Here is a 27011-nt window from a genome sequence, read left to right on the forward strand (position 1 = left end):
GGGATGCTGGGGGATCAAATCGTGGTCTGTCCTAGGGTAACACATGCAAGGCAAGATACCTTACCACTAGCGCCATTGATCCGGCCTCTCATGAAAAACTTCTTAAAAATCGGGGGTCTGGGGCCAGAGAGATAGCATGGAGGTAAGGTGCTTGCCTTTCATGCAGGTCAGTGGTTCAAATCCCAGTATCCCATATTGGTCCCCTGAGCCTGCTAGGAGCGATTTTTAAACATAGAGCCAGGAGTAACCCCTGAGTGCTGCCTGGTGTGACCCAAAAACCAAAAACCAAAAAAAACAAAAGTCGGGGGTTGTCTTATATGCCGGTATAGAGCATGCTGAAACTTACTCCAGCTGCAGGGATGAGTGATCTGCTCCCGTTACTGCCGCATCCCATTCAGCTACCAGGTGTCATCATTCAGTCCTCTGCTTGTCCTGATTAATCTCTCAGAGCGCTGCATCCCATCCAGCCGCTGGGTGTCATCGCTGGTATGCAGCTTTCCAGTGCTCAGTCCTCTGCTTGTCCTGATTCATCTTTCAGGGCACACAGAGGAGCTGAGTTACCGAGCGCTGCATCCCATCCAGCCGCCAGGTATGCAGCTTTCTGGTGCTCAGTTCTATGTTCAGCTTTTATGAGACACAGAGGAGGCGCTCTGTCTCCCTCTACTTGCTCTTGGAGGAGCCCCCTCTCCCTGCTCTCAACGTAGATCACAATTAAAAAATCACAGTCACTCACTACAAATGACAAATGTAAAATGATGTTGTTACTCCAAAGTCTAGCTTTATTAAACATATATTGTTATCCTTTGAGAGTTCTACTCCTTTTTTACACTTTTTAATTTCCATTTGGTATGCATTAAAGAGAGGTAGTCTTCTACAGTGAATATAGTCCAAACCCTGTATTTTTAACAGAAAAAGTAGGGGGTCATCTTATACACTGGAAAATATGGTAGCTAATTCTGGGCAATCTTAAGCTGTAAACTCAGAGAGTCAGAGCTAATGGACTGTAGAAGCCCAGGCTTGATTGAGGCTGGCCCACAACACTGTAGAGTCTGGGCCACACTGGCCCAGGTACTGCTCGAGAGGCCCTGGGACCCCTTGAATGCTCTTTGAGAGGCCACCCCCCAAAAAAGTGAGCAAAGTTTTCATGAATCTAGATACTGAAATATATCCTCCAAAATGAAGTGAGTCCATATTTGGACTTGTCAGAGAATCTTCCAGACAAACATGATGTAATATAGAAGTGTAATATAGAGTTAATTTTGTTGTTACTGTTCTTGTTTGGGCCATACCAGGCAGCTCAGAAATCGCTCCTGGCAGGCTCAGGGGACCATATGGGATGCCAGTGAATGATCCTGGGCCAGCCGCATTCAAGCCCTCATTGTGCTAATGCTCCAGCCCCACAGTTAATTTTATTATGCCAAGTGAACAAATTGTTTTGCTTGATTCAACAGTAATTGAGCACAAAGAAGTCCCCACATCACCTAGGGAAATCTGTTCATGACATACATAAATAACCACGCAAATTTTACTTTCTTATGAACACAAGATTTTTTTCATATTACTTAACACAGGAGAAAATAGGTTTCTGTAGTTTCTTGAATGGAGTAGCAAATCAAATAATTCACATTGAACTTATTGGGATATTCCTTTGTTTGTTTTGCTTGTTTCTGGGTTTTAGGGCCACACCAGGCAGTGTTCAGGAGTTATTCCTGGCTCTGCACTCTGGAATCACTCCTGGCGGGCTCGAGGACTATAAAGGATGCTGGGGGAATCAAACTTAGGTGTAACCATATGCAATACAAGTGCCCTACTTACTGTACTATATCACTCCAGCCCCTGGAAAATTCTTTTTGGTTTTGGGGCCACAACTGGCAGTGCTCAGGACTTCCTCCTGGCTCTATGCTCAGGGATCCCTCTCAGAGGGACATATGTGATGCTGGAGATTGAACCCAGGTCATTTGCAAGGACAGCAAGTACCCTACTTGCTGTAATATGGCTCTGCCTCTCCCCCATTCTTTCAAACAAAAAATAAACCAAGTTTGGGGCCAGAGCAATAGGTAGGGTATTTACCTTGCAGCAGCTGACACGTGCTTGGTCCCCTAAGTAAGCCAGGAGTACCTTATTTTTCATACCATAAGACACACTTCCTCCCACCCTAAAGTGCGAATGGAGTGAATCTCATCTGGAGCTGAAGTCTGAGTGCAGGGGAGGAGAGCATCTAAAAAAAAAAAACTATGCGTCTTATGGTCAGGTGCGTCTTAGAGTGAAAAACACGGTAATTTCTGAATGCAGAGCCAGGAGTAGCACCACCAGATGTGGCCCAAAAACAAATTAAAAAAAAAAAAAAAAGTAAAGTTATTCTAGACTTATTTCAAATGAAAGCTACTGTTATCAGGGAATCAGCTAGCTAGCTATACAACTTGTAAAATATGCTTTTTTGGGGCTAGTGCCATAGTACAGGCATTAAGGGATTTGCCTTGCAATGCAGCCAATCCCAGTCTGATCCCTGAGCACTGCCTGGTGCAACTAAAACCAAATAAAGAAAAGATGCTCAGGAGCCAGAGTGATAGTAGTGATAGCACAGTGACAAAAAATAAAAAACCAAAAGATGCTCAACCTCACACATCGTTAGGGAATCGAAAATCAAAGTAAGATACAATAGCGAAGCTATGAACAACCAGGCAGCAAACCAAGATTTGTCCTTCAACAGGAAAATAAAACTGTAACTTCTCCATGAACTGGACATTTAGAGCAGAATGAGCATCAGAAGTGCATGTGTGAATCCTCAGCATGAGAGGGAGGGTGTTGACCTCTAAAAGGGCAAAGGCAGGGCGACGGTACCCTTAGGTCAATGTTTCAGGGTAGCATCGCTTTCCTAATTCCACCCTCCAAAGAAAAATGTTTAAAAGAGTGGGATAAGTGAGTATATCAGGAAAAGCATTAGGAATTGCCTTCCTGGGGCCAGGAGATAGCACAACGGTAGGGTGTTTCCTTGCACGCTGACAATCCAGGAATCCAGGACGAACTTGGGTTCGATTCCTGGCATCCCATATGGTCCCCTGAGTCTGCCAGGAGCGATTTTTTTTTTTAATTTTTAATTTATTTAAAAATAAATGCATCCCATAGTTGACATAATTGATCCTAATACATTTGTTTTAGGAAGACCAAAAACAGCATGATTTAAAAAAATAGAAAAATCGAAAGAAAAACTAAAGAGATGGAAAAGAAAGGAAAGAAGAAAAAGTTCAGTAGCAATATATTTCTGAAAATTATTGAATCACCAATGAACTCATTAAAGCACTAGCAGAAAGTTTAGTAAGCTCTTTTTTTTTAAAGGATAAGAGTCAAAAAAATAAATAAACATACAGTACAGGAGCGACTTTTGAGCGCAGAGCCAGGTGTAGCCCCTGAACGTGACCCCCGCCCAATAAAATAAAATAAAATAAAATAAAATAAAAAATAAATAAAATAAAATAAAATAAAATAAAAAAATAAAATAAAGGAATTACCTTCCCACTTCCCACCTCCAGGTACTTATTCTACAGGATCCTAGCAATGTCGGGCACTAGGTGGCCCCATAGCACCCTCATTCACTTAGGAGCCTTTGCGCTGGCCTTGCACACAGCAGGCCCAGGTTCCGGTTCCATCCTCGGCATCCCATAAGGTCCTCCGAGGAAAACCACCACCAGGAGTGACTTCTGTGTGCAGAGCCAGAAACAACCTCTAAAGCATCTCTGGACAGGCCCTGTCCCACCATCACTCCAGAAAGTAGGCCTCTTCCCCGACCGGAAGTCACCTTGCCCCTAACAAAGAGGGCGGCGCATCACGTACCTAATCAATTTCCCTCAAGTCAGGATCCCTTTTGTCCCTGCCCGGGAGAGCTCGGACTGGACGTTATCTCGCCCCTAACAGAGGCGGTCGTGTCCCGCGAATTAATCAAGTTGTTGCCTAAAAAGTTTTAGTTTGCGCTCCTCCGGTTTCTTTCGCCCACGAGGGAGCTCGGACGCAGCCAATCAGCGCGCGCGGCCCGGAGGCTGCGTGCGTCTGACGTCACGGGGGCGGAGCTAGTCTTGCATTTTTTGGCGCGTTCCGTCCCCGGGAAATCGACATTCGAAACGGTTAAGGACTTGGGTGCGCGCGCGGGTACAGTGGCCTGGGGATGCCTGCGAATTCGGGGCGCGGGAGCAGGGAGGGGATTCTGGGGGGGCTGGAATGGGGGCCCGCTGCGGGCCACCCCGGGCTGTTCAGGGGGTCCTGCTAAAACTGGGCCTAGGGCCTAGGGCCCGCAGCCGAGGGTTGGTAGCACCCTGCTGCCCCTCCAGAAGAGACTCTTTGGGTTCAGAACCGCCGAATTCGGAGGGTGTTGGGGTTCTGGGGATCGTGTGTGCGCGGGGGAGAAGCAAGACTGACTCTGCTTTTGATTTCACAGCCACGATCCCACCGTGCCGCCTTCCCAAGCGCCTCCTCCAAGGCCCTGAGCATGGACGGTAAGTTGGCAGGCAGGGGTCACAGTGTCCCTCTCTGCCAGTGGGGGACCCCAACCTGCACCCCAGTGGACTCTTCTCATCTTGGGGACTTGGTTCAGATCACTCGCCAAGGATGGTCCCATCAATCCTTCCTGGCAGGGCCTTTTTGTCTTGAAGTCTCTCCAATCCCTGTTTTGTATAGTTTTTTAATATGATGACTAGTGGCCAATTTTGGGGGGGACAGGGGAACACAGGAAATCAACAGAAACCCAAGGGCCGGAGAGGCAGCACAGCGGTAAGGTATTTGCCTTGCACGCCACCCAATATAGGACAGATGGCAGTTTGAATCCCGGCATCCCATATGGTCACCCGAGCCTGCCAGGGGTGATTTCTGAGCACAGATCCAGAAATAACCCCTGAGCGCCGCCGGGTGTACCTCCCCCCCCCCCCCCCAAAAAAAAAAAAAAAAGAATAGGGGCCAGAGATATAGCATAGGCGCTTTCATGCAGGAGGTCGTTGGTTCGAATCCCGGCATCCCCTATGGTCCCCTGAGCCTGCCAGGGGTGATTTCTGAGCACAGATCCAGGAGTAACCCGAGCGCTGCAGGGTGTGACCCAACCCCCCTCCCCCAAAAAAGGGGAATAACAGAAATCCAAAAAGAGGGTCTCCAGCTGACTTCTAATAGTGAGTCATTTCCCTCCCTGGGATCTGCAAACAGACCACTGGAGAGGTGCCTTTTTTTTTTTTTTTAAGTCGTCCATGGGCGGGGCCTGCAGGACTTAGAAAAGGATGGTGACAGGCCCAGAGAGATAGCACAGCAGCGTTTGCCTTGCAAGCAGCCGATCCAGGACCAAAGGTGGTTGGTTCGAATCCCGGTGTCCCATATGGTCCCCCGTACCTGCCAGGAGCTATTTCTGAGCAGACAGCCAGGAGTAACCCCTGAGCACCACCGGGTGTGGCCCAAAAACCAAAAAAAAGAAAAGGATGGTGACGTATCAGGGGAGCCTGTCCTTGGGGATGGGTGCTGCTGAGAGCACTGTGCTGTTTGGACATGGTGGGAGTACGTAAGAGTGAGTGACCTGACCGTTTGGGTGAGGATCTTTGTGACTTTGAAAGGAAGCATTTGGGGCCGGGCGGTGGCGCTAAAGGTAAGGTGCCTGCCTTGCCTGCGCTAGCCTTGGATGGACCGCGGTTCGATCCCCCGGTGTCCCATATGGTTCCCCAAGCCAGGAGCAACTTCTGAGCACATAGCCAGGAGTAACCCCTGAGCGTTACCGGGTGTGGCCCAAAAACCAAAAACCAAAAAAAAAAAAAAAAAAAAGAACAATTTGTTCTTAAGTGTGATTTGGGGCCGGGCGGTGGCGCTAGAGGTAAGGTGCCTGCCTTGCCTGCGCTAGCCTTGGACGGACCGCGGTTCGATCCCCCGGCGTCCCATATGGTCCCCCAAGCCAGGAGCAACTTCTGAGCGCATAGCCAGGAGTAACCCCTGAGCGTTACCGGGTGTGGCCCAAAAACCAAAAAAAAAGAAAGGAAGCATTTTGGGATGCTGAGAAAGGAGTTTCGTAAAGGTTATTTATTAGTTGGGGGAAGGATGGGGAAACATACATGGGGTGCAGGGCACACACCAGGCATGTGTGCTACTGCTTGGGCTGCATTTTTGGACCCTGTCTTTTATTTCAAGGGGGTGTTTATTTGTGTTGGGATCTCACCCAGCAGTGCTCAGGGATCACTCCTGGTGGGCTTAAGAGACCATATGAGATGTGAGGCTAGACTTCAAGTTAGCCATGTGCAAAAGCAAGCACCCTTCTCGGTGTCCTTCCTCCTCTCTCCAAACCCCTCTGTAATTATTTTTTTGATTTTGGTGTTTGGGCCACACCCTGTGGCAGTCAGGGTTCTGGCTGGCTGAGGGTGCTGAAGGATCAAATCCCGGTCAAGCGTGTGCAAGGCAAACGCCCTCCCTGCTGTGCTTTTGCTCCTTCGATATTTTTTTAAATAACCAAGTGTTGCATTGGTTATGAATGACTGTTCCTGTTAAACATATGAAGACTGGACCCTGGCACTGAGGCACTGGCTAGATTCAATTCCCTGCATCTCATATGGTGTTCCCCCCACCTCCCCCAGCCTGCCAGGAGCGATTTCTGTTTGCAGAGCCAGGAGTAACCCCTGAGGGCCGTAGGGTGTGACCCAAAAACAAACAAAAAAGCCTTTCAAATAAAGGTCCAAATTAAACATGACCAAAAAGTGGGTGCTGATTAATTCTGGGTGATGGGACAGAAAGTCAATTCAGAATCCTTCAGAATTCAGAAGATCTTCGGACCTTCCTGATGATGGAAAGATTGGAGCAGGGGTCCCCTGAGGGCTAATGCACAGGCAGTGAGATTCTGGGGTCTTAGCCCCTAGAGCAGCAGAGATGGGAAGCATGTGGTGCCGGCCCATGCCGTCGCCGAACATCTTTCTGAGCTCAGTGACCAGAGAAGCAGGAAAAGGACCCAGGACATAGCCAACTCGCCTGTCCTAACACTTTGTCCCCGTGATTCTGACTTCCCTCCTCTATCCCCAGGGGACGATGAGAACTTGTCTCTGCTAACCTCACTGCTTAAGGAGAACCAGGGGGCTATGAATGGTTACCCCAATGGAGGTGACCTCTGGGCCCAGGCCGAGGGCGGCCCAGATGCCTTTGATGAGCTCTTTGATGCCGATGGGAGTGGAGAGTCCTACACGGAGGAAGTAGAGGATGAGACCACCAAAGAGCAGAAGGAAAACGTGGCTTACCTGTTTGGGGACTTAACAGATGAAGAAGAAGCTGCTCCACCAACTGCAGACGGAGCTCTGGACCTAAGGAAAACCAACCAGGAGTTGCAAGGTGAGCTGACGGCCGTCTCTTTCTGCCGGAGAGCTGTGGGCTCTGGTACAGAGGGGCAAACATTTAAGGGCTCCTTTCAGGCTGCAAAGACCCCTTTCTTCCTCCTTAGCCAGCTTTGCTATATCTTCATGGCAAAGCTCTGACACTTCCTCCTGAGCAGAGTCAAGTATGACGAGGTTTTTTTTGTCCTGTGGAGCCAGAACCAAGCTGCTTTCCACTCCACAGACACAGAATGTTCTAGAACTGAAGTTAAAGCTGGAGGCACATTCTCCTCCAAGCATCTTCTCTTAAAGCTTTACATTGTATTGGTTTAGACCCAGCAATTTTCAGAGGTTCTTTGTGGTTCTGCACTCAGAAATTACTCATTGTAGTGTTTGGGGGACCGTATGGGTTGCTGTGGATTGAACCTGGGTCAGTACCGTGCAAGGCAAGCTCCCTCCTTACTGTGCTGTTACTTCAGCTCAGCTTTACATTTAATAATATGTTCCAGAAAACAGTCTTTGGGCTGCATATAATTTCCTTGGGGAAGGAGTCTAGTACCATGGGTAGGGGGCATTTGCCTTGCACGCAGCTGGCCTGGGTTCAGTTTCTGACATCCATATGATCCCCTAAGCATGGCCAGAAGTAACCAACCCTTGCATTGTCAGGTGTGGTCCCCCAAAAAACAAAACAAAAAAAGTATTTCCTGGGGCCGAATTGGTGGCGCAAGCAATTTGCACATGCTAACCTAGGACAGACCGCGGTTTGATCCACTGGAGTCCCATATGGTACCCAGGCCAGGAGCGATTTCTGAGTGTATAGCCAGGAGTAACCCCTGAGAGTTACCAGATGTGGCCCAAAAAAAAAAAAAAAACAAAATATGTCCTGACTTAACTAAGGTGTTACACAGGGATGTTGACAGCTCTCAAAGGTGGGATGACTCCATCACCAGGTGTTAGATTTGGCGCTCTATTTTGTTTTTGGACCCCACACACATGGCACGATCAGAGGTTACTCCTGGCTCTGCACTCAGAAATTGCTCCTGGTGTGCTCAGGGAACCATATGGGATGTTTGGGATCAAACCTGGGTTTGTCCCAGGTCAGCCACATGCAAGGCAAGCTTGTGCTATCTTTCACTCTAGCCCCAGATTGTGCTCTCTAGCTGCCTGTTGGAAGCACAGAAGTGAGTCACCTGTTCTTGACAGTTCATTCTGTGGTTCATCTGGAGGTTTTGTGGCTTTGGGTAGACACCAGGAGGGACTTTTAGCACTGAGCATTGTGTCTAGTATTCCTGCTTATCTGCAGCTGAAATATCTGAGTGTTAGCACGTTTTTTTTCTTTCCTAGATGAACTAAGGACGTTGCAAAAGCAAATGACGTGCTTACAAGAGAAACTTAGAGTAGCCATGATCACAAAACCTGCACATCAAACTCCATTCCCAGGTAATAGCTTTTGGGACCATCTCCTGGGCGTGGGGAAATTACTTCCATGCAGGGCCCAAAAAATAGCCTGTTCTTGAGCCCCAGCCCTATGGCTTTTCACCCACTTATTTTACTTTGAATCCAGGAGACCGAGCTCCACGGCCCCCACTCAAGGAGAAAAGAGTGCAGAGAATCCAGGAGTCCGCCTGCTTTTCTGCAGAGCTTGATATTCCAGCTCTTCCCAAGGCCAAACGGGTGGCTCCGTCCCCCAAGATGGTCCTCAAAACTCCTGCAGGTGTGGTGCATGGGCCTCTCACACTCTTGGGGTGCTGTCTTACTGAGAGTGAGAAGGGGGTGGAGAGAGAGAAAGACTTGAGACTTGTGTATTTGCTACCCATTGAAAAAGGCACATTTTGGGGGTGGGAGCCTGATGCTATGTGTTGTTTGTTTTCTTTCACTGTTTTGAGATCATAACTGGCAGTGCTAACTGGGAGTAAAGGGTTACTTCCAGTTCTGCACTCAGGAATCACTCCTGGCTAAGCTTGAGGAACTCTTTAGGATGCCAGGGTGAAACCTGGGTCAGTTGCATGCAAGGCAAATTGCCTTACCACTGGACTATCTCTCTACCTCCAGTGTTTTTAATTCTTCGTTATTTTATTCTATAATCATATTGTCAGTGTAAGCTCTGGGCTGAATTCCCAGCATCACAGTCTGGAGTTTGTATCTTAAAGTTTATGAGACTTACAAAGCGGCCAGGTTTGAACCAGCTTGTGTTAAACCTCAGGATTGCCTTTTCAAAAATGTGGCTACTAGCCTGGTTTTCTTCTCACCTCATTTTCTTTTCTTTTTTTTTTTACTCCCCTCTCCTGATTTTCATGTTGATTCCCCAGGTCCTGGAAGCTCATCCTCAAGGGTGGCGGCTGTACCTGCCCAAAGCACTCCCGGGAACAAGCCTGACAGAGGGCGTAGAGATCAGTGGACAGAGTCCCCCAAGGCTTCTGGGGAGGCAACCGAGCAGGTCTCCTTGGAAACCTACTCAGGCCTGCGTCTCCGGTCAGTAACAAACAGCCCCCACTCTGCCCCTGGTCCCCACTAGAGGATACCCTCCCCCAATTTTGACCAGATAATGGAAAGGATTTGGGGGGTTGTTTGGACCACAGGGCTGACAGCTGTGGAACTGGCCAAACCTTGGCTGGGAGACGAGCTATGGTGCTAGGTCAGTATATTGGCGTAGGAGACTTCTGATGAGGGTGTTTCCTCGTTTGTGTGATAACTGGAAAATATTCATGAAAGGAAAGAGGACAGATAGCACATTAATCAGAACTTCATGGAGCTAGAGGTGGTTTTGAATACTCGATGACTCATAGTTTAGCCAGAATATTAGTCTCTCCTGGTTAAGTGGCGTGAAGGATCACAGTTATATCATTGGGGGGAGGGGGTCACACCAAGCAGCACTCGGGTTACTCCTGGCTCTATGCTCAGAAATTGCTCCTGGCGGCAGGCTAGGGGGACTGTATGGGATGCTGGGATTCAAATCACCGTCCTTCTGCATGCAAGGCAAACGCCTTATTTGCATGCTCTCTCTCCGGCCCACAGTTATATCTTTTGGAAAAAAAAAATTAGGGCTGGATTGAAAGCATGGCAGGGAAGTTGTTGACCTTAAAAGTGGCTGAACAGGTCTTAAGCCCTAGCATCTTGTATGCCCCCCCCCCCAAGCACCAATTAGAGTAACCTCCGAGCAATGCCGGGTGTAGCCCAAAAACCAAAAAAAAAAAAAATGGGAAAGAAAGTGTACACCCAGGCTGCCATGAGAAGTCATGGAGCCATGGAGAAGGCCAGGCTTGTTCTTCATCTGAATGAAACTTTTTATATTAACTAGGGGCCATCCCAGCTGTGTGGGGTCCAGGCTCCAGCCTCCCTCACACTAGCCATTGTTCTGTCCCCCTGTCACTAGAGCTTTGGGGGGCCATATCCAGTGGTGCTCAGGAGCTCTTTTTGCTGTGTCCAGAAGTGACCCCTCAGCATGTAGGCGACCACATGTGGTATAAGGGATTTGAATTGAAACCGGCTGCAAGCAAGTGCCCCATCTCTGACCCAGTCACAAATGGTTGCCAGGAGACTTTTTTGATTATAGAGCACAGAGCTAGGAGTATGCTAGGTTATGATCCAAAACCAAGAAAATATAAGAAATTAAAGGATGTGTGGCCTCTTCTCTAGATGCTCCAGTTCTATCCAGTGAAAAGCAGAAATTGCTTTTTTCCCTCTTCTCTAAAGACATGTGTCTTGTGCCTCTACTGTCACTGAGGCCCCTAAGAAACTTTGAGAAGCATCTGTCCCTTGCATCTCCTCAGTATCACGCCTCACGATCACTCTGCCACTTCTCCTCAGGCGGCCTCGCGTGTCCTCCATGGAGATGAGCAGGAAAATGGCGGGCCGGAAACTGATTCGACTGTCCCAACTCCAAGAAAAGGTGGCCAGTGAGAAGCTGGAGGAGATAGACTGGGTGACCTTTGGGGTGATCCTGAACAAGATCACCCCCCAGAGCTGCAACAGTGTGAGTCTGCGTTGCTGGCCACCGGTTTCTGCGTCCTCGCCTTGTCTGTTCCATCCTTACTGTGTTTCACTCAGCCTTGTTGAGTGTTGGGTGCCAGGGCACTTGGTGGGCCCTTTGTTGGAGGAGGAAAATGGGGAGCAAAGTGAATTCAGATCCAGAGAGGCTTGACTAGACAGGACCATTATTTCACGGCTGGGTCAGTAGGTCTTGTAAAGCCTCCTCAGACCCATTGGCCATCTTTAGTGGGTGGAAGGGTCAGGCCACAGAGCTCAGAGGGCATATGAGTTTCTAGTTCCTTCCATGGCACTAGGTGGGTCCCTGGGGGTGTCCCCCTCCCCAGAATTCCTAGATGTGACCCAAAATTTAAATAAAAGGACAAGACTGACTAACACCTAGAGGGACAGTGTGTGGGGGCAATTCCATCCCTGTGGCCTTGCCGGACCAAAGTCTTGGTACCAACCAGGCGACTCCTTGTTGCAGGGGAAGACCTTCAGCATCTGGTACCTCACTGACCTCCATGACCTGACTCGACGTGTGTCACTCTTCCTGTTTGGGGAAACCCACAAGCAGCTCTGGAAGACGGCGCAGGGCAGCGTTGTGGGGCTGCTCAATGCCAACCCCATGAAGGCTCGGCACAATTCGGAGGAGGTCAGCAGGGTGGTGGCAGGTGGGGCAGTCGTGGGGCTCCCTCAGTGGGCGCCTCACCTTCATTCTGCTGTTGCTCCCTCAGCTCCCCATTTCCCGTGCCTCTTTCCTGCTGGTGGGGGCCCCCTGCCTTCCTCCCCGCCATTCTTCCTCCCCTCTGTAACTGCCTCCTTCCATCTTTGAAGATTGGAGCTTCCTTGGGGCCTCCTTTCGGTTCGCCCCAGAGCTTTTTCTCACAACTATTCATGGCAGCAGCGACAGGACAAGTGCTAAGAGTCGGGCTGGGAGGTGGGGGGCTATACTGGTCAGCACAGTCCTAGGGTAGCTCAGAACTCCTGACCTCTCAGATAGCCCCAGAGTGTCAGTGCTGCCCGAAGGTCCTCAAGCAAATGGCAAGTTGAGGCCATGCTGAAGAGGGACAAGCCTCCCTTCCCAAGGCCCTGGCTCTGAGCAGGTCAGCCTCATGGGGTATTTCCGGATTCCTGTCAGCTTCGGAGCTCAGCCCTGGCCTTTGCATCCTAGGTAGGAAGTGACACTATCTCCTCACCAGGCAAGGGGCAGCTTTCCCGGAAGCCTTGGCAGGGCCCATCAGCCTAGCAGGGCATGTGCCAGCTGCAATCAGCCCAGACTCTGACACAGAAGATGAAGAGAAGGGTGTTGGTTAAAGTTAAAGGTGCCTTGGGCACCTTCCCACCTGCCAGCGTCCTGTAGGTTGAGTGTTGACTCAATGTCATCCTAAAGATGACAGTATAACACCTCCCGACCAGTACCCCCCAGAATATCCTAGCGGTGTCACAGGTGAGAATCTTACAGATGGGGCCCAGGGCGCCAGGTTAGGAGTCCACTGAGTGTCCAGGCTAGAAACAAGGCTGAGACACAGCTCTTGGTCCCCCTTGTTCTGCTGGTTCTGGCTTTATACAGAAGTCTCACCTTAACTTCCCGGTCATATCCCCTCACCTCCCAGGTGTGCCTGAGCATCGACCACGCTCAGAAGGTCTTGATCATGGGGGAAGCCCTGGACCTGGGGAAGTGCCGAGCAAGGAAGAGGAATGGGGAACCCTGCACCCAGATTGTCAACCTGGTAGGTCCTGCGGTTTCAGGGGCTTATACCGGAGAGAGACAGACACAGGCCAGTCCACTGTGCTTCAGCTCAGGACTCCTTGGACTGAGTTTCCTCCGTGACGAGACATGTCAGTGGGCAGAAGGGACTGTGAGGTTGTAACTGCCTGTTTGGGGGGTGCAGAGCCGGCTCAGTGGGCTGGAGCCCATGCCCTGCCTGCCACGGGCCTAGTTTCAGTCCCCTGAACCCTGCCAGGTGTGACCAGAAGACTGATAAAAGTTACTAAGTGTGGGCAGAAGACTGATAAAAGTTACTAAGTGTGGGCCCGGAGAGATAGCATGCCGATCCAGGACCAAAGGTGGTTGGTTCGAATCCTGGTGTCCCATATGGTCCCCCATGCCTGCCAGGAGCTATTTCTGAGTAGATAGCCAGGAGTAACCCCTGAGCACCCCTAGGTGTGGCCCAAAAACAAAAAAAAACAAAAAAAAGTGAAAAGTTACTAAGTGTATAGTGGGCAAGGTGTTTGCATGCAGCCAACTTAGGTTAGATCCCCAGAATCCCGTAGGGTCTCCTGAGCACTGCCCTTGTGTCCCAACCCCCCTCAAAGTTAATAATTGGTTGTGGGAGTGGGGATTATTCCTGACTGCTCCCAAATAATGCTTAAAGGAACACTTTTGAGGGGTGGCCACATACCTGGGGCAGCTGGGGTGTAGAAGCAAGTGTTAGGGGACAAGTAAGTGCCAGGGTGGAACAACAGTGAGAGATGGGACACACGGGAGCACGACACATTGAGAGGTGAGATGCATAGCCCAATGCTTGCCCACCCACTGTCCCACGCTCCCTTTCCACAGAGGGACTGCGATTACTGCCCGTACCACATCCAGGCCCAGTACAAGCGGCTCAGCGCCAAGCGTTCGGACCTGCAGTCGAGCTTCTCGGGAGGGCGCGTCCCCAAGAAGTTCATCCGAGGTGGTGCCAGCCTGAAGGCGAGACTGTGCCAGGATGGCTTCTACTACGGGGGTGTGTCTTCCGCTTCCTATGCCGCTGCCCTGTAAGTGGTATTCAGGGTCACGAGCTGCACAATACTTTATAGAAGCGGCGGCCTGGGCTCTGGCGTTCTGAGGAGACCAGACACCCTGCCCAAGGGGAGAGTAAGGGGTGCTGGGGTGCAGGGTCTACCCCAGCCCATGCTTCCTCTGCTCCTGGCAGGTGGCATGTGCTGTGTCAGCTGGAAAGTGTGTGTGGTCTCCTGATACCTTCTGAGCGTTTCCCTTGGGCCGACTAGACTGGGGTTCTGGCCCTCTTGTGAATCCTCAAAGTTGTGGGAGTCTTTTGCCGGGCTGAGGTGCCGCCACGGCAGATCCTTTTCCGACTACAGGTTCTCACAAGACTTCTGCCAGCCTCGACCTGTTAGCTTAAAAAGCCCCATCCAGGGGGCCCAGCACAGGGAAACCAGAGCTGGTCCCAGAGCAAAGTATATGGTTCCCATTGGCAATGATGGGGGGTGATCCTACTGTTTATGGGGGGCTTTTTGGTTTGTTTTGTTTGGGGCCATGCGGAGTGATGCTCAGAGGTTTCTCCCAGCTCTATACTCAGGAAGCTCCTGATTGGGGCTCAGGTACCTCAGGGGATGCCGAGGATGGGACCTGGGTTGACTCCCGTACTAGGCCAGCATCCTCCCCGCTGCTGTCACTCAGACCTCCTGCACTACAGTGCCCCTGAGTGATCAGCCCTTTCGGCCCATCTCTGAGATCTAAGGCGATTTCGTGTCTTTCCAAACTGCAAGGGCAATGCATAGGTGGGCAGTGTGTCAGCCGGAAAGGACTGGGACCAGCTCCTGGGAGCTGCTTTTTTGTGTGGAGAAGACGGGGTCAAGTAGGGCCTCTGTAACCTCCTCCTCTCCCTCCTAAGACGGGATGTTCTTAGCCATATTTCCAGCCTGGAAGCCCCACCTGAGCAGAGCCAGGGTCTGTCTGTTTCCACCTTTTACTGGTGGGCCCCGTCCAGGCATGAGCTGCCAGGAGGACTGGTGCACTCCCAGCTAGGCCTTGTGCAATTCTTTTGGCCATTTGGTATTAAGAGGTGGAGAGGATACTCATCCGAGCCCTGGGACTGAGTGACCCTCCTCCGGGGCTGGCACTGTCGTTTTCAGAGTCCCTAAGAAGCAGGTCCAGACCACTCTGACCAACCTGGTGGTGAAAGGCTCAGACGTGCTCCTCCAGGAGACACGGAAGAAACTCGGTAACTCGCTTTCTTGACTCGCTCCGTTTCGGTCTCTGCTGACCCACATGCACCCAAGAACAGGAAATGGCCACCATTGGGGGGCTGAGATGAGACTCACTAGCCACCATACTAACTAGGCAGCAGGGGGGAAGGACACCAGCTCCATCTGCTCCATGTCCAGGCTGGGCAGGCAGGTGGGAGAGAAGGCACCGGGAATACTAACCCAGCCTTGTACATCTCCCTAGCACTGCTGGGACAGAGCCCTAAGCATGACTGGGTGTGACCCAGACCCCTTTCCCCCCCAAAATATACAATGGTGCTCAGTCGCATCTAGGCTTGATCTACTTTGACAACTTCTTGGTGTGGGCCAGAACAGTAGCACAGCCAGGAGGGTGTTTGCCTTGCACATGGCCTGTCCAGGCTCGATCCCCAGCATCCCATAAAGTCCCCTTGAGTACTGCCAGGTGTGGCCCCAAAACAGGAAATTTTCTTGGCGTATCTGAGCCTGAGCCTATGGGCGAGAGGGGAGACACGGCAGTGCTTAGAAGAACTTACTCCAAGTTCTGTACTTGGGAATCACTCCTGGTGAGGCCTTGAGCTTATACAGGATGCAGAGGATGGAATCCCACTTGGCCATGCGCACAGCATGTGGTTCTTACTGGAGGACCACATACATCCCCTCTCCTGTCTGTCACTCCAATCTTCCCGTGAAATAGGCTTTTGCTACTCTGCCGCCTTTCAGCCCCTATAGGCAGATCCAGGGTCCTATCCCCCCAGAAGACCCTCCCCGGCACCTATGAATGTCTGAGGGGATTTAGCAGGTGACACTCACCTGGCCTGGATTGGGGGAGGGTCCTATCCTCTAAAGCTGCTGGACACTCCCTCCTAGAAGCATCAAAAGGCTTGTGCTCAGATGAGTTCAGGGAGCTGATGGATTTGCCGACGTTTGGTGCCCGGAACCTAAAGCAGCATCTGGCAAACGCCACGTCAGGTAGAGTTGGGGCCATTCACACCCACCCCACCCCCCAAGTCCCAGCCCTGTGCCCCCCCCCCCCACAGTCTCTCAGCCTGTGCTTGTGTTGTAGGGGCCCCGGGGAGCTCGAGGCCAGCAATCCAGTCCATCTCAGCGTCGGCCCTCTTGAAGCAGCAGAAGCAGCACATGCTGGAGATGAAGAGGAAAAGGACAGAAGAGATGAGAAAACGGTGGGTAGTGGCCGCCTGCGTCCCTCAGAGCTGCCCTTTCACATTTTGAAAGGTCGGCTGCATGCTTGGTTTAGCTTTGAAAGTCTCAGAATAAGGTGGGAAGGGTTTAATGTACCATATTTTTGTTGTTGTTTTTTGTTTTCTGAGCTACATCCAGCAGTGCACAGGGCTTACTCCTGACTGCTCTTAGATCACTCCTGACAAGCTCTGGGGATCCTGTGGTGCCAGGGATCAAACTCGGGTCAGCTGCATGCAAGGCAACACATTTGCCCACTGTGCTATCTTTCTGGGCCAAATAAAACTTGGGGTGTGTGGCTTGAAGCAGTGCTTGGAGGGAGCCTGTGCAGTAAGGGAACCGGGGTTGCCACCTACAAGGCCAGTGCCATACCCCTGCACTCTCCCGCCCCTGAAATCATCTGACAGTGACCTGAGTGTGTCAGCCCCGCTCTGCCTGACTTGGCTGAATCAGGAACTAAGAGGTGCAAGTTAGTGTCTCCCTGGGACAAGGACACTGGTCCCAAGAGGACAGGTATCAGGCTACCTCACCCCACCCCCACCCCCGACTCCCCCGACTCCTGTGTTTCCCAGCAAACTTAACAGACTGACTCGTGATCCCTGCAGAGACTTGGGGACTGTCCACCTCCAGGGCTGGGAAAGGCCCTGATGGAGGTGAAATGAGTGGGTATCCTATGGGATGCTGCTCTACAACCTGTCAGTCCCCTCAGGGAAGCCCACTTGCTAACACTGTCCTGCTCTGTCTTTGAAGCTCTCTCCAGAGCTCCGGAGAATTTGAGAGCCCGGCAGTTCCACCCCCTTCTGGGTTCAAGTCCCTGCTGCAAGGAGCTTCCAGGCCACAGCTGGGCAGAGGCCTCTTGGTGGGAGCCGATGTTCTCCTGGACAATAATTCGCCACCACCTAAACTGAAGTTGGGCGCCTTAGCAGAAGCCAAAAAGGTGGGTGAGGCCATGCCAAGATATTTCTAGGGGCCCAGGTCGGCACCTCTTCACTGGTCGTGACCAATGGAGTCAAAGGAAGGTTCCAGAATAAGTGTGTCAGTGTCAGTGCCTTCCATTAGCCCAAACCACCAGCCACTTCGGAGACCCCGCATCTCACCAGCCAAGAGCTGCAGACACTGGTGGGTGGGAGGGAAAATTTTCAAAATGGTTGAGAGATGGTTGTGAAGCAGTTTGGTTGGAGGGAACCGTCCCAGAAGCCAAGTCTAGGCAGGCCCAGGCTTAGCTGCCCTAACTAATATTGGGTGGCAGTTAGGGGTGGCCTCTCTCTTCTTGCATTTCCCAGCACCCCCAAGCTGAGCCTCACTTCTCAATGCAGATCTGCAGCTACAATGAGAGGGGTAAAGGTTTACTCTGTGCCGGAGCCCCCACCCCACCTCATAATGCTGCAGTAGATCCCCATGTTTTTAGCAAGTCCTGTCTGCCCGACCCAGTTTCGGTTTTGAGTTTTTTAGAATAATTTATTGTTTTTGGGCGGGGGGGGTGGGGGAGAGCTAGGCCATACCCGGCAGTGCTGGGGGGTTACTTCTGGCTCCTGGCAGGCTCAAAAGACCATATGAGGTACTGGGGATTGAACCTGAGTCCGTCCTGGGTCAACCACTTGAAAGGCAAATGCCCTTCTGCTGCACTAGTGCTCCAGCCCCTTTTTTAACTGAAAGCTGCTAGAATGCAGCCCTCAGGCACTAGTTTCCTTTCTGTTTTGTTTTGTTTTGTTTTAATTTTTTAGCCACTCTCAGCAATGCTCAGGGAATCTTCCTGGCATGCTCAGGGGACCATATGGGTGGGATGCCTGTGATCGAACCCAGGTCTATAGCACATACAAGGCAAGCACCTTACCCACCCGCTGTACTATCAGTTTCAGTTTTTTTCAATGGCCTCAGTCAAGACTTAAATTATGCAGCTGCCACCTCCTTACGCCTGAGCTGTTCAGACTAAGTTCTCTTCCTTCACATGCAGTCCTGCAGTCTCACGAGCCTCCCACCTCCTGAAAAGGTCAATACTATGACTCCCCGTTTGTATTTTTTGTTTTGTCTTCTTGATTTTGGGGCCACACCCGGTGGCACTCTTGAGCCTTTGGGCTCAGAAATCTCCCCTGGCAGACTCGGGACTGTATGGGATGCTGGAGGTCGAACTTGGGTAGGTTGCATGCAAGGCAAATGCCTTGTAACTCCCATTTTTAAGTGCAGTGGCCCAATTGCCTGCCCTGTAAGTTTTCCAGTACGTATGGTTCCCTGTGAGCTGGAGTGAGCACAGGCTGGTGCTAAATCCCTGTGTTTGAACAAGCGGAGATTCTGTTCATGGACAAACGGACTCTGCCCTGCACTGACATTTCCAGGTGGTGACTCACTCAGAGTGAAGGGAGACTGTCTTGTTGGTCTCTGGTTGTGGGAAGGAGCTAAGTTCCCTGGTTAATAACAGGAAAAGTTTTGCTCCACGGACTGAGCCACACCCCACGCTTCTCAGGGTTCATTCCTGCCATCACTCGGGGGCCATGTGGGATGCCAGGGATCAAACCTGGTCGACCATGTGCAAGGCAAACACCCTCCCTGCTGTGTGTGCTATCACCCAGCCTGGTCTTCGACATTTGTATCTCCTTTTGCTTTTTCTGTTCCAGTTAGCTGCTATTACCAAATTAAGAGCCAAGGGCCAGATTCTCACAAAAACCAACCCTAACACTATTAAGAAGCCACCAATGGACCCGAAGGCTGTTCTTCAAGTGAAGGACCGTGTGGAAAAGAACATCGTTGCGGGGGCTGCTCCAGGTACTGTGTTCAGCAAAGGAAACTGGTTCAAGCCTCCTGTTTAGATCCCCCGTAGAAGATCTGTAGCCAGAGTCTGGTGTTTTGTTTTGTTTTCAGGCGATTGTCAGGACTTGCTCTTTGCTCTCTACACTCACACATCACTCCTAGGTGGGCTTCAGGACTATATGATATGATGTGCCAGGGGTTGACTATATGCATGACACGCGTTTTACCTACCGTACTGTCTCCAACCCTAAAACTCATCTTTTTTCAATTCTTTTTCTTTGGTTTTGGTTTTTGGGTCACATCTGGCATTGCTCAGGGGTTACTCCTGGCTCTGTGCTCAGAAATTGCCCCTGGCATGCTCAGGGGACCAAATGGGATGCCGGGATTCAAACCACAGTTTGTCCTGGATCAGCTGTGTGCAAGGCAAACGCCCTACTGTTGTCTTATCTCCAGCCCCTAAAACCAATCATTTTTATATCCAAAAAATGAAACCAAAAGTAGGTCCAGTTTGTTGCTTTTGTTCTGTGGGTTGTTTTTCTACCACACCCCATTGTCCTCGGGGCTTACTCATGGCTCTGCCCTTAAGGAATCCTTGTGGCATGGCTCAGGGGACCAAATGGGGTGCTAGGTTTTAGCCAGATGCAAGGCAAGCACCCTATTTGCTGTACTATCTCGAGGCCCAAAGTAGGCCTAGTCTGAACACTTGAGAGGAAAATTGTTGAGATATTCCCTTTGAGACAGAATCTTTGCAATCCAAGATTTCTTTTGATTTCCTCTGTTTTATTTTGCCTTCTTGTTTTCCAATCTCTGGTATCAGCAGTGTGGTTTTTGTTTTATTTACTTTTCTTTTTGTTTTTGCCATACCAGGAAATTGAACCAGGGCCTTGCCTGCAAGCTGTTTCCCAAACTATGTCTCCATCTGTCTTACTGTGGCATCTTTTTGTAAATGGAGATTTTGTCGTTAGCATCTGTTTTCAGAATTTGGTGGCCAGATCTGCCATCCTTCATATTCCTGTTTCTGATGTTCACTCTCTTGCTAGAACTTCCTTCTGGTACCTGCAGCCAAGCCTGGCTGAGGGGTCTAGGAGCAAGCCAGGCTGCTTTTCTTTCCTGGCTGGCCTGCTAATGCTTCTCCTCCTCCTTTCTAGCTGAGGAGGACTTGGAGCCTGCCAGGAAAAAAAGGAAAGAACAGCTGGCCTACCTGGAGTCTGAAGAGTTCCAGAAAATTCTGAAAGCCAAATCACGGCACACGGGCGTCGTGAAAGAGGTAAGAATGCTAGGAGCAAAGGGGAGAAGCCACCTTCCAATCCAGCGGTGCTTCGTGGGGATCTGAATGTCCGTCTGAAGCAACATAAGGCTACCTCTGTTCATCTGAGTTGACTTTGAAGAACAAATGGGATTGTTCTGTTTTGTTTTGTGGCTGTACCCAGCTGTGCTCGGGAACTACCCCTTGAAAAAGTCAGAGTTTGCACCCTCGTGGGGCCTGAATAAGACAGAGGGATTCTCCCACATGCAGTGCAGACAAAGTAGTATTGTGCCCCACCAGCTCTGGGAGACAAGTGGAGCCTTTAACCAGCAGTAGGAGACCTGGGGTATGTGTATGGGGGTACACATACCAGTCCAGAGGTGCAGGACTGACCCTGAACACTGCCAGGATGAGCCATCTCGTGTAGATGCAGGCCAGGGTGGGGCTCGTGGTCCTGGGTCTAGGGCAGTGATGGCTAACCTTTTTGAGCCCAAGTGCCAGCATGTCAATTAAACCTTAATAACAAGATTTTAGTATTCTAAAAACTATGCGGCACGCACCGCATATCTTAATTGCAGACCTTCCCACGTGCCAGCTGCAAGGCCTTTGCGTGCCACCGCTGGCGTGCATGCCATAGGTTCATCATCTTGGGTCTAGGGGTTACTGTCCTTTTGTTGCTGCTTCTGATGCCTCCAGTTTGGGGGGGGGGGGGCTGCTGTATAGCTTGACAGTCCACTTCTGTCAGGGCTCTATCTCTCCATCCATCTCTGTAGGCTGAGGCTGAGCTGCAGGAGAGATACTTTGAGCCACTGGTGAAAAAGGAGCAGCTGGAAGATAAGATGCGAAGCATCCGTGAGCTAAAAGTCCGCGTGGTGACATGCCGCACAGTGAGCACAGCAGGGGGAGGCTGTCTGTGTTTCTGTCTGTGTCCATGTGGGGCTGTGTGTGTGTGTGTGTGTTTTTGTCCATGTGGTGTCATGCCACACACTGAATGGGGAGTTGAGGGGAGGCAGGCACTTGGGGGGGACACATATCTGTGTGTCCATGTGGGGCATAGCCCCTGACCACGCCTGTCCCTGTCCCTCCACAGTGTACCTACACCCACTTCCAGCCTCGGGACAGCTGCATCCGTGAGCGCCACGACTTGCACTGGCATGAGGCTGTCAAGAGGTTCTTCAAGTGTCCCTGTGGGAACAGGGCCATCTCGCTGGACAGGCTCCCCCCAAAACTCTGCAGGTACGAGAACTGCCAGGCCCGAAGCCCCAACTTTCATTGCCTGGTCGGTGCCGTGGTCCTGTGCCCCCTTGGCCGGGCCATGGCAGGCACCTGCGAGGTTGGTTTTGTTCTATTTTCCATGAATTTGGTGCAAGCAACTCCACGGCACCCTGTGCCCTCCCTCACCTTCCAGAGTCAGAGTACCCCACTAACGACCACTCTCAGGTTCTGTTGCTCTGACCCTTTGCTTCCTTATCATGTTTCTAGACTGCATACCAGGCAGTTGTTTCTTAACCTCTTGTTCACTGGTTTCACAATTCTTTTTCTTCTTTAAGACCAAACTCAGCAGGAACATCCTCATTTTTTCTGGCCTCCTCTGTCCATCTTTTCTGTCACCACTCTCTGCTTTTCTGGTTGCTTGGTGACCTTTTCTCACCTTCTGCCAACTGCTGAAACTCAGCCTGTCACTAGTTTGTTTTGAGGTCCCGCCAGAACTCACGACTTCAACCCTTTGAGCCATCTCTAAGCCCTCACCAGATTAGTTGTTAACTTTCGTTCCTCATAAATGTGTCTGCTCTAAAGGGGGTTGTGCAGTAGCCCTTTCCTTTGCTGTATTCCATTGTGTGGGTTTCTAGTTTTTTTATCCACTCATCTGTGATCAGACACTTGGGTTATTTCCAATTTTGGCTGTTGTGAATAGTGTCACATGAACCTGAAACTGCTGATACCGAGCCCGGAGAGATAGCACAGCGGCATTTGCCTTGAAAGCAGCCGATCCAGGACCTAAGGTGGTTGCTTCGAATCCCGGTGTCCCATATGGTCCCCCATGCCTGCCAGGAGCTATTTTTGAACAGACAGCCAGGAGTAACCCCTGAGCAACGCCGGGTGTGGCCCAAAAACAAAAAAAAAAAAAGAAAGAAAGTGCTGATACCTTTTTCTGTATGGTGTTTTGGGGGACAGCCCTAGGGTATATATTCAGGAGCCGTATTTCTGGGTCCTATGGAAGTTCAATTTCTAGTCTTGTTGTTGTTGTTTGTTTGTTTGTTTTGGGGGAGGTCACACCCAGAATCGCTCAGGGGTTACTCCTGGCTCTGCGTCAGAAATCACTCCATATGGGATGCTGAGGTTTGAATTACAGTCTGTCCTGGATCGACCACATTCAAGGCAAACACACTACCACTGTGCTATCTCTCCAGCCCCCAATTTCTAGTCTTTTGAGGAATGTCCATATTGTTTTCTCAAAAGGACCAGCCAGCTTCCCCCAAGTGGTGAATGCAGATCTCTCTCCCCGCATCTGCACCAGCACTGGATATTCTTGGGTTTTGTTGGTTTTGGTTTGGTTTTTGGATCACACCTGGTGGCACTCTGGTTACTCTTGACTCTGTGCTCAGAAAGAAATCACTCCTGGCAGGCACGGGGGACCATATGGGATGCCAGGATTCCAACCAACAGTCATCCTGAATTGCTGCATGCAAGGCAAACACCCTACCGCTATGCTATCTCCAGTCCCCGTTTTTTGGTTTTGTTTTTGGTTTTTGGGTCACACTGGCAGCGCTCGGATTACTCCTGGCTCCATGCTCAGAAATCGTCCCTGGGAGGCATGGGGGGACCATATGGGATGCCAGGATTTGAACCACCGTCCTTTTGCATGAAAGGCAAATGCCTTACCTCTATGCTATCTCTCTGGCCCCGTTTTGTTTTGGGGGGGTTGGGTCACACCCGGCAGCGCTCATGGGGGTTCCTCCTGGCAGGCTCGGGGGACCATATGGGATTCTGGGATTCGAACCACAGTCCTTCTGCATGCAAGGCAAATGTCCTACTGCTGTGTTATCTCTCTGGCCAATTTTCTTGTGCTTTGTGATGTGTGTCAATTTTCTTGTGCTTTGTGATGTGTGTCAATCTCCCAGGTTATTTCTTAATGTTCTTTGGGGTTTTTTCACTTTGACCCAGTGGTACTAATGTTGCTTTATTTCCACATAGATAAATTCCCCCGCCCCCAGGTGGTTACTGGTGTTTTGTTTTGGGGTCATACCTGTCAGGGATCAGGGCATCCAACTTTGGGTACAATCAAAGTTAGTACCCTGCCCACTGTATTATCACTCTGGCCCCTTAATTCCCCTTTTATCATTAAGTGATGGCTCCGTTGCATTGTGCTTTTTTATTTGGGCTTCCAGGCAGTGCAAGCCCTCCCCACTGACCTGTCAATTCCTAGTCCTTAAATTAGGTCTTTGTCCCTGGGACTTGACTTCTCTTTTGAATATTTGGCAATAGCAGGCATTTAGGGAGAACATTGCCCTTCGAGAGAAACTGCCGAGACCCAGCAAGAAGGCAGCTTCCAGAGGGGACGAGTGCCACCTGCAGGGGCTGCTGTCCCGTCAGATGTGCTTTGTGATAGAAAAGCTGCAAAGATCCCTGACACATCTGCTTTCTTGGGCTTCTCTCTCAGGCCTTCCTTGATGGAGAGAAGTTGCCAGTCACTTGGCGATCTGCCTAATGGCCCTCAAACATGCCCATACGAGCAGGCTGAGTTCAGACAAAACTGCACTGCAGGGAAAAGCACATGGTAACTGGTCCAACTGTGGACTCTGAGCTGCCAGTCCTGAGAGACTCAGGGTTTTCTCTCATAGCATCCTCACTGACCACCTAGGAAGCTGTAGAAGTTCTGAGAGTGTCTGGACCAGAGTGTTAGTAGAGGAGAGGGTTTGCCTTGCACAGGATTGACTTGGGATTGATCCCCAAGCACCACCAGGAGCTCTGAACACAGCCAAGAGTAAACCCTGAGGGCCAGAGCAATAGCACAAGAGTAGGGCATGTGCCTTGAATGTAGCCAACTCAGGACAGACCTTGGTTCGATCCTGGTTCGATCCCTGTCCCAAATGGTCCCCCAAGCCAGGAGCAATTTCTGAGCGCATAGCCAGGAGTAACCCCTTACCATCACCAGGTGTAGGCTAAAAACCAACAACAACAACAAAAAAGAGTAAGCCCTGAGCACTGCCAGGTGTAGCCTAAGAGTCTGGTCTACCTGAAGCACAGTGCTGAGGGACTGAGAAGGCCTCCGCGGTGCTCACTTGGCCCTTGGCGAGCCGCCCCCCCCCACTCCCAGCCCTTCACCCCACTTCTTCCTCCCTAGCACCAAATTGGCAGGAACTAGCCCACCTATATGCTAGTCTCTGCTCCTGACTGGGGCCACAGTAAATAGTCCTAGAGTCTAGAGCTGTTGATCAGAAAGTGTTTGGGGTTCCAAGGAAGAAAAGGGAGAAGGATAGGAAGGAAATGGGAAAGGCGTTCAGGGTTCCAAGCTCCCTTGTCCATCCACAACCTGTCACCCTGCTATACTCCCCAGCAGTTAGGGGAGCTGCAGATACTGTGATTGGGGGTGCAGATTCCAGTGGGCGCCCCCCTGAGCAGACCTGGGGTCTCTTTTGTTTCAGGAAATGTGGCCTTTTCAAGTGGGAACGGGATGGGATGCTGAAGGTGAGTCGGTTGCCCCATGCCTGGTTTGGGAGACATCACCCCACCCCCGGCCCCGTTGGTCGGTTTCCTAGGAGAATCTTTCCTCTTCCCAGGAAAAGACGGGCCCGAAGATTGGGGGAGAGACCCTGCTACCACGGGGAGAAGAGCATGCCAAGTTTCTCAACAGCCTCAAGTAACCCTGCGGGGACCAGCCCCAGGGTGCAGAGAACATCTGCTTACCAGTGTTGTGTAAAAATGTGTCTTCATCCTCAAAATGGTCACAGCAAGCTGAGTCTAGCAGGATGCTTCTTTTATCCGGGGTTTCGGGGCCACACCCAGCAGTCCCTCCTGGAAGTGATATGGGAAAACCATGAGTTTGTCGGGGCTCTGATTCCAGGATCTGCTGTTTGCAGGGCAGTGCCTTTGTCATTTTTTTGTTTTGTTTTGTTTTAAAATTTGATGGTAGTATTCAAATATGTGGGTTAATTTATTTCCTTTGATTTGATTGGAGTAGTCCCTTTCATCTGGGGCATGTCAGAAGGGGAGACATATTGTTTGTATGGGAACATGATTCATCAGCAATGAACTTTAATCCTGTGTTCCTTATCAATATATGAAATGCTTTTCTATGACCTGGAGTATGTGTTTTTCTTAAGCTGTCCTTGGCACAGAATCGGCTTGTGGAGGGATTGTGGTTTTGGTCATCCAGCACACATGATCTCTAGCGTAAAACAGTAGACTGGTACTCGTGGGGCTTGGCTGGGTACCAGTGTTAGGGTTCTCGCAGTGGGAGTTTGCCTGGTTTTGCTTTGCCTTTCAGTAGAATATTGGAAAAGAGGAAATGGGAGCTTTTCAAAGAAAAATCTTTCTCTTGAGGCCGGTGTTCAGCAGTGCCCCAGAGATTCCTGCTGGAAAGGGACTGGAGTCAGCTGCCACTAAGCAAGGCAAGGCAAGCTCCTAAAGCTGCGCCAGTACTCCCACCAACCCGCCTAGATCTTCAAATTTCCAAAAACAGTGCATTCGAGTACAGAGCTAGGATTAACACCTGAGCACCATCAGCTGTGACCCAAAAACCAAAAAAGAAAAGAAAATGGAGTCATTTTGGCAACAGTGATACAACAGTAAACCAGATACGCATTCCCTCAGGAGCACAACAGACCAAAAATATTTAAAGAAGAACCTTGTAAAGCGGTTTAAGTTTTCAACTTTAAAAAGTTGAGGATCGGGCCCGAAGAGGAGAGAGAGCACAGCAGCGTTTGCCTTGCAAGCAGCCAATCCAGGACCTAAGATGGTTGGTTCGAATCCCGGTGTCCCATATAGTCCCCGTGCCTGCCAGGAGCTATTTCTGAGCAGATAGCCAGGAGTAACCCCTGAGCACTGCCGGGTGTGGCCCAAAAACCAAAAAAAAGTTGAGGATCCGGAGAGATAGCTTGGAGGTAGGGTGTTTGCCTTGCATGCAGAAGGATGGTGGTTGGAATCCCATATGGTCCCGAGCCTGCCAGGAGCGATTTCTAAGCGTAGAGCCAGGAGGAACCCCCTGAGCACTGCCAGGTGTGGCCCAAAAAAAAAAATTTTAAGTTTACAGATTAACAGAGTTGGCCAGAAAAGATCATATGGATTATTTTCCTGTAAGCCAGGTCTGGAGGTTTCTAGACTAGTCAGTGTTCAGCAGCATTTTATTCAAATCTTTGTTAGCATATGTCACCGAGATGAGTCATCAGAACCTTTGCCCTATTACGTGGATTTGCTCATCCCATGGGTGGGGATTTGGGAGGGAAAAAAAAAAAGCTGTCAAGGGTGAATTGCGGACAACCAAGTATCTGCTAAGACTGAAAAATCGAGTGATGTAACATCAGGTAATGGCAGGACAGACGGGAGGAGCTAGCCAGTTTACAGATAGCAGTTGGTAAAAAAAAAAATTT

General features: G+C 50.5%; 1 protein-coding gene across 1 annotated transcript; it reads left to right on the forward strand.

Annotated features, from left to right (window-relative positions):
* Positions 1-4434: 4434 nt before the first annotated feature.
* MCM10 (minichromosome maintenance 10 replication initiation factor) lies at positions 4435-25299 on the forward strand. Its single transcript, XM_049777098.1, has 19 exons — positions 4435-4487; positions 7027-7329; positions 8655-8750; positions 8875-9024; positions 9620-9782; positions 11118-11283; positions 11764-11931; positions 12893-13009; positions 13840-14039; positions 15141-15229; positions 16101-16202; positions 16297-16414; positions 17181-17367; positions 19043-19190; positions 20324-20442; positions 21195-21308; positions 21512-21657; positions 25068-25110; positions 25203-25299. The coding sequence occupies exons 1-19, from the start codon at positions 4481-4483 to the stop codon at positions 25284-25286; spliced, it is 2520 nt and encodes an 839-aa protein (XP_049633055.1). The 5' UTR covers positions 4435-4480; the 3' UTR covers positions 25287-25299.
* Positions 25300-27011: the final 1712 nt, after the last annotated feature.

The sequence above is a fragment of the Suncus etruscus genome, chromosome 7 (genome assembly GCF_024139225.1).
Source record: "Suncus etruscus isolate mSunEtr1 chromosome 7, mSunEtr1.pri.cur, whole genome shotgun sequence".
Taxonomy (NCBI): domain Eukaryota; kingdom Metazoa; phylum Chordata; class Mammalia; order Eulipotyphla; family Soricidae; genus Suncus; species Suncus etruscus.

Excerpts from the sequence above, each read along its gene's own strand:
- MCM10 (XM_049777098.1), top strand. Across the intron at positions 9,025-9,619 it reads GGTCCTCAAAACTCCTGCAG|GTCCTGGAAGCTCATCCTCA; the intron begins GTGTGGTGCATG and ends TTGATTCCCCAG. Across the intron at positions 11,932-12,892 it reads CTCGGCACAATTCGGAGGAG|GTGTGCCTGAGCATCGACCA; the intron begins GTCAGCAGGGTG and ends CTCACCTCCCAG.